Below are 7,000 nucleotides of genomic sequence, written 5' to 3'. Positions count from 1 at the left end.
GTTTGTGCATGTGCATGTGGGGGGCATGTGTGTGTGTGCATGTGGGGGGGCGTGTGTGTGCGTGTGCATGTGGGGGGGCGTGTGTGTGTGTGTGCATGTGGTGGGGGGCGTGTGTGTGTATGTGTGCACCTGGGGGCATGTGTGTTTGTGCATGTGCATGTGTGTGGGGCATGTGTGTGCATGTGCATGTGTGTGGGGCATGTGTGTGTGCGTATGTGTAGGGGCATGTGTTGCATGTGCATGTGGGGGGCATGTGTGTGCATGTGCATGTGGGGGGGCGTGTGTGTGCACATGGGGACACGTGTGTGCGTGTGCATGTGGGGGAGCATGTGCATGTGGGGGCATGTGTATTTTTGTGTGTTTACCTATGTGTGCATGTGGTGGGCACGTGTGTTTTTGTGTGTGCACCCATGTGTGCATGTGGGGGGCATGTGTGTGCATGGGGACATGTGTGCATGTGCGTGTGCACGTGTGTGTGTTCCTGCGCACAGGCCCGCTGTCTGCAGCTGCAGTACTCCTCAGGACGGTAATTCTGCGCCAGTGCTAGGAGGGAGGGAGCCGAGGTTGCTCCTTTATGGGGCAGGAAACACATCAACGGTGACCCAGAAGGCCAGGAGAGCACGGGCCTGGAACCTGAGGTGGGCACCCAGCTCGGGATGGGCCTGCAGGAGCAGAGGGGACGACTCCTGGCGTCTTTGTCCTTAGGCCGAGGAGACCCTGTCTTGGGCTTCCTACCCTCCATCCTGGCACGGTGGTTCTCTGCACGCCCCCACCACAGACGCTCAGGGCTGCAGGTGTCTAGGGCAGCCGACCACAAGGGAAACCACGCCAGCTCGGCTGCCTGGGGCGGGGGGGCAGGGAAGGTACTTGCTCCCCACCTGCCCCTGCCCCACGGCCACCCCCTCCCACCTGGGTCGGCTGCCCAGCCCAGAAGGCTGTGGCACATTTTGGCTCTGAGACGCTAGGTGTGGGTGTGCTTGCCTGCGCCCCGGGGCCCTCCAGCTGCTCCCAGAGCAAGGGCACAGCTCTGCGGACCATGCTGCTCTGCGCGGTGCAAGAAACTGAGTGGGGACCACACACCGAGGCTGGCAGGACCGCCAGGGACCCAGCTTCGCAGTGGCAGGGCCCCCCAGCGTCTGGGCCCGTGGGGACGACCCACGTGGGCTCCCATCAGACACCCGGGTGAAGTTGCCTACGGGCTGGGTGGCCAGGGACAAATCAGTGATGCAGGGGGTCAGTGAGAGGCGGTGAAAAGGCCTTGGAAAGCGTGGGGGGCACCGAGAAGCCTAACTGCCCTCCTTGCTCTACTTCTGCCAGGTACCCTGGAAGCCTTTGGAAATCCCGGTACTGGCACACCCGAGTCCTGGGAATCGGCATTGACCCCACGGAGCTGTCACCCCGGCCTTGGACAGTGAGCAGCTTCTGTCTGACCCTGCGGGGAGTTCGTGAGACCAAGTACAGGCTGGGGCAGCCCTGGGGTGCAGAGTGCCACTGGTCAGGTGTGCAGCTGTGGCCAGTTCTCAATCGTCACTAGTGCTCACGGGCATGACAAGGGACGTTGTTAGGAGCAGATGAGCTCTGTGTGTCCAGGGGACAGCGCGGGGCAGTGGGACATACACACTGGGTACTGGGCAGCCAGCTGCAGGAGGAAGAGGCAAAGGAGGCAGTGGAAGTCAGCGGGCCTGGAACTCCTAGGGGTGCCCTGGCACCTTTTCCGGGCGGGCTCTCGAAGCTGGGGCAGGTCCCTTGGGCCCAACTCTTGGCAGGGTGTCCAGCGGGGCTCCCCAGGTACCCAGGGTGCAGGCAGGAGAGGTGGCCCGCACTCCGTGTCTCTAGCAGGGAGCCTGTGGCCTGCAGACTCGTGGAGGACCTGCGGTGGACGGGGGTTCCTGGCTGAAGGCCCGTATGCACTTCTCTCTGCCTGTACAGGGGCAGCGAGTCCAACAGGCCCCCGGGGCCCCTCACTGCCCAGGTTCAGAGGAAAAAGGAGATGCACACGGAGGCTGGGCACGGTGTGGACACAGCACGGGAGTGCCGGGGTGGTGGGTAGCCGGCGAGAGGCTGCAGTAACCTAGCAGCTTTTGGGAAGGGGTGACCTGCTCTGAGGTCACTTCTTGGGGCAGTGGGGCCAACCAGGAGGTCCGTGACCCTCATAGCCCACATGGAGTGTGTGACCTGTGGTGTGAGGTTCTCCCATGAGTGTTCTGGCCCGGGAGCCAGAAAAGCATCCTGGTGTAGGCCCAGCCTCTGGGGGAGAGCCGAGGGGGACTGGGGAGCTGCTGAGCGAGCCCATGTGGGCGTGGGGGTGGGCGTGGGCTGTGGGCAGGGCCCTGCACCGGCCTGTGTGGGAGGAAGGCCTCAGAGCTGGGAGAGGAGGCTGTGGACCCTGTTAGCTGCAGAGGCACCAGGGAGGGAACTGAAGAGGGTACCCAGGAAGTACCCAGGGAGTGGCAGATGGTGAGGCCGGGGCCAGGTGTCCGAGCGCTCTCGGCCGGCCTTGCCCTCCTAGCCCACTGGGGAGGACGCTTGCCATCGGATCCGCCTCAGTCTCTCCTAGAGACATTGGCTGGGAGGCAGAATAGGGTCCCTGGAGGCTGCTCCCTGCCTTCCAGGGGGTGGCGTCTCTGGTCATAGGAGGGCGGGGGTCCCCGGGACCCCCACTGATGACTGACAGCTGACCAGGCTGTCAGCCTGCCCCAGGAGGGGCAGTGGCAGTTCCCTAGCCCTTGACCCCTGGATCTGACTTCTCTGTAGCAGGGAGGAGCGTGGGGGAGGCGGGAAGGGCCGAGTTTATTAGCCAGGGAGGGCTGGAGGCGGCTGCATTCCGACCATCAGACTGGAACATTTCTGTGATCCGCTGTAATGCACTGGGGGACACTGGGCGCATTGCTGGAGTTTGACTCATAGGGACCGGGAGGGGAGGGCGGGCGAGGGGGAGGCAAGGAAATCCCTGGAGAAATTTCCTTAAAAAAAAAAAAAAAAAAAAAAAAAGGAAACTTTCAGAGCGCGAACCACCCCCACCCCTTCTAATGGGAACAGGATGGGCCCTTGCTCTCCTCAGCAGGCTGGGGTGCCGTGGCGGTGGGGAAGCTGGGCAGTGATTCAGATCTGCCCAGGCCACTCTTCCGAGGCCGGGCGCGCGCGTGGGAGCCCGGTGGACCCCGCGCCCGGCCATGGGCTCCGCGCGCGCCGCCAGCCCTGCACGGAGAGACCCGCGGGGTAGGCAACCCGCAGGGGGCGCGCGGGCCGGGGTGCACGGGACGCGAGGCCCAGGGCGCAGGGGGCGCGCGTGACCGGCGCGCGGGCCCAGGGTGCAGGGCGCGTGGGGCGGCGCCGCGCGGGCGCGGGTTTCCGGGACCGCGCGGGCCGGAGCGTCCCGGGCCGCCCCTCCCCTCGCGCTCGCAGCCGCAGATAAAGCGCTTCCTTCCATTGTCACCGCGCCCGGCCGCCGGCTGCCAGGGCCCGCCCGCCGGCGCCCTCCCTGCTCGCGCCTCCCGTCGCCGCGGCCTCGGCGTCTGGCCCCGCCCGCCATGCGACCCCCGCTCTGAGCGCCTGGCCCGACGCACGGCCCGCGGGTGAGTACCGGGCCCGGCGCTCCCGCGACTGCGCCCCCGGCCCGCACCCCGCCGGGCTCCGGCTGCTGCCGCCGGGCCGGTGCTGCGTCCCCGGGACGCAGGCCTCCCCGGCACCCACATCCGCCCGCCCTGGCGGCGGCGGCGGCGGCGGCGGCGGCGGCGGCCGAGGGAGGGGCTGCGAGCTCGCGCCGCGGGCCGCGGTTCCCGGAGGGCGGTGCCGTGGCGGGAGGTGGGCAGCGCGCGGGTTCAGGGCAGGACCCGCCGAGCTGGGGCCGGAGCCCAGTGCCGCATCCCGCGGAGCCGGGCGGGGCCTGCTCGCATCCTTGGGTGGGGAGAGCCGTGCCCCAGAGGGTCCCGGGCTGGGGGCGGGGAGGGCTCTGGGGCGTGGGCCCGCGCTCTTGCTCGCCCACTGGCCTGAAGAGACACCTGTGTCCAGGTGAGCTGAGGAAGGCGGTGCAGGAGCGCAGGAAGGTGCGGCCCAGGCTGTGGACTGAGGGGTGGGGACAGGAAGCGCCCCCCCACACACCGCAGGGTCTGTGGGTGCTGGGGAGAGTGAGGGCGGGTGCGGATCTGGCAGCTGGGTTCTCTCCGTCGGGTTGCTAGGCCTGGGGCTGGGACGGAGCCCGGTAGGGCCTGGAGGCCTCCAGCAGCCCTGTTGGCTTCCCCGCGGCCGCTGCTTGGCCTGAGCTGGCCAGCCATTGCTCCCCATTCCCCTCCCTGCGGTTGCCTACGCCAGGGGCCTCCCAGCCTCTGCATCTGCTGCAGGTTGGACTCTGCCTGCTGGCGTTTGGGTGAGAGCCGCGTATTGGCTTTGGCACCCTCTGGGAGCAACATCTGGACTCTTCCAGTGTGGCTTCCACTTGCCCTGACCCCTGGGGCCCTTCGAGTCCCTCCCCCACCCCCAGTTTCCAGCAGGAGCCCGAGGCCTGGACATCCCGCCCCGTCCAGTCCCCGTGTGCTGGGGAACTTTCCAGTTACTTCTGAGGGCAGCTGAGTATCCAGGGGGCCAGACTGCAGCCAGCTCCTGGGCCTCTGGTTCCTGTCCCTGTCCTGGGCCAGTGGCCTCCAGGTGTCCTGCTGCACCCCTGGGCAGGGAAGCTGCCTTCTGGGCCAGCGGCTCCCTCTGACCCTGGTGCTCAGGGGGAGGGGGGCTGACCATCGCTGGGGGAGTGGGGACCCTCGGTGGCATCTGAGTGAGGGTCCCCTGGGCAGGTGGGCAGCTCCTGTCTGGGGCGAGGCCCCTCTTGCCGTGGGCGTGCCTGCCTTCTGAAGAGCTGGTCATCTTGAGGCTGGCAGAGGCCTGAGCGATGACCTCATGCGGGGCCCAGGGTCACCCAGCAGGGCCCAGGCCTCCCACCTCCGCTGGGCCTGGGGCAGGGCCCTCTGTGCTGTGTGCGTGCTGGACTCGTTTCACGACATGGGCACTTCCTCTGGGCAGGAAGCTTGGATTTCCTGTGTGTGGGGGGCAGTGGGGATTAGAGGTGGGGGGCTCAGCTCTGGGCCATCCCTGAGTGGTTTGCAAACAGTGGGCAGTTCCTGCCCAGGAGACAGGAAGGAGGCCGAGTGGAGGGCTCAGGCTGTGCTGGGGGTGGGGGTGGCGGGCAACCCAGCAGGAAGCCTGGTCCGCAGGTGACCCTGCCGGGTATTGTGTCTCCTTGTGCTATTTCCCCCGTTGCTGTGGTAACTTTCCCTGGGGGCCGGGCCTTGGGGCTGCAGGAAGGTGCCCCCAGACGGCCCTTTCCTCAGAGGTCCCCAGACCTGACCCCTCCCTGACCCTTGTGGCTCCCAGGGACCAGGACCTGAGTAGGCCCTGACTTCAGGGGAGCAGGGGCAGGGAGGCGGTGCCAACTGTGGGACAGCTGGCCGCTGGCCTCAGTCTGCTGCCCAAGGGGAGGTGGACAAGGGCTGCTGGCGGCAGCACTAGAGGACAGCACAGGCAGGAGATCCTGTGTAGTGTGGGCTTCCGTGTGCTGGGCCCTGGGCTGTGGCCACACGCTTGGGGGTTCTGAATGGGCATGCGTGTCACCTGCAGCGTGTGGGGAACGTGTACGTGCTCCGGGAGGTGTGCACCTGTGCAGGAGCGGCTTCTTAGTAGAGGTCCAGATGGTGGCTTTCAAAGCACATGTCACCTGCGGTCCGACAGCGCATTTCCTGGGATCGTGCTGGAAACCACCTCCTACCGCCCCAGCCGCCCAGTCCAGACCCACTTTGTCTGCAGGGCTTTACATTTTTATTAATTCTTACTAAAGGGCAGAGAGAGAGAGCAAGCGAGTGCTCTTCCATCCACTTGTTTTTGCCCTCAATAATCAGGGCTGGGCTAGGCCAACACGAGGCGCTGGGAACTCCAGCTGGGTCTCCCACGAGAGTGACAGGGACCCTCGCGGTCCCTGAGCCGTTGGCTGCTGCTTCCCGGGGTGTGTGTTAGCAGGGAGCTGGAAGCAGAAGCGGAGCGGGGACTCAAAGCCAGGCTGTGTGGCCGGGAGGCGGGCATCCCACGTGGCGTCTTCACTGTAGCACAGGGCCCGCCCTGGCTCTGCGTCTTGGAGGACCACGGATCTAGGCCTGCCCCTCTGTGTTCCTCCTGGAGCTCCCAGGGCTTGAAGAGGAAGGAGCAGGACGGCACTCACATCTCCCAGGACCTGGCCGGGACGTGGTGCTCACCCACACGCCCTTCGAGTGTGCTCAGCGTGAGGGCAGAGCCCTGGGCTGACCTTGGCACGGGGGTCTCGGCCGCCGCCCTGACCTTGCTCTTTCTGCTTCTTCCTCCTCGGGAAATCCTGGAACTGCCGAGCCTCACCCTGAAGGTCAGTGCTGGCAGCCAGGGAGACCCAGTGCCTGAGGCAGCCATGCACAGACGGGCGGGTGGCAGAGAGGCCTGGCGGGCCCCGGCCGCGTCCACGCTGGTGCACAGACAGCAGGAGCCAGGTGGGATGAGTGGCTGCACGCTGTGACAAGGCCTGGGAGAAATGCACTTTGCGGAGAGGGTGGCCGGGACAGACCCTCACCGCCTTCGGAACCGTGCTCAGAAGCCACCTGCCCCCGGTGGGGGACCTGGGCTGGGAGGGGCGGAGTTGCCTGCCTCCTGCCTGGCCTGGAAGGCAGCGGTCTCCTGTCCATGGGCCAGAATCCAGCCTGCCGTATCTCTGGGGAGTGAGCTCCAGGACCTGTGGCCATGTGGCGTGTCGGGAGGGAGGTGCCTTCCTCCGGAGTCCCCGGTATGGCCCAGCGCGACCCTCCTCAGCTTCATTGCCCTCCCACTCCATTCCCTTCCTGCCCTGTGCCGAGTCCCTCCGCTCTGGCACTGGCCTGGCAAGGACGGGGGAATCAAGGCTTAGGGGCACCGTGGGTCCTAGCAGAGGGGACAGAGCCAGAGAGGGCTGAGCCTCCCCTGGGGTGACACTGAGATCAGAGGGGCACCAGGGTCT

At 66.6% G+C, this 7,000-nt stretch overlaps 1 protein-coding gene across 14 annotated transcripts in view; it reads left to right on the top strand.

Moving 5' to 3' along the window:
- Positions 1-3,023: 3,023 nt before the first annotated feature.
- The window catches only part of HDAC7 (histone deacetylase 7), a 23,524-nt gene continuing 19,547 nt past the window's right edge, over positions 3,024-7,000 (top strand). For 4 of the 14 annotated variants that reach the window (XM_051850417.2, XM_051850416.2, XM_051850414.2 and 1 more), the window contains exon 1: positions 3,024-3,219. In XM_051850417.2, coding sequence (XP_051706377.1) covers positions 3,041-3,219 — 179 coding nt within the window. In that variant the 5' untranslated portion in view covers positions 3,024-3,040. Of the gene's footprint in view, positions 3,220-3,271; positions 3,576-3,834; positions 4,047-7,000 lie in introns of those variants that run through there. The other 10 variants (XM_051850425.2, XM_070049743.1, XM_051850424.2 and 7 more) reach the window with 6 other exon arrangements.

This window comes from Oryctolagus cuniculus, chromosome 9 (assembly GCF_964237555.1).
Source record: "Oryctolagus cuniculus chromosome 9, mOryCun1.1, whole genome shotgun sequence".
In the NCBI taxonomy this organism is placed as follows: Eukaryota; Metazoa; Chordata; class Mammalia; order Lagomorpha; family Leporidae; genus Oryctolagus; species Oryctolagus cuniculus.
The sequence above is the reverse complement of the archived record's forward strand: the minus strand, read 5'-3'. Positions and strand labels throughout refer to the sequence as shown.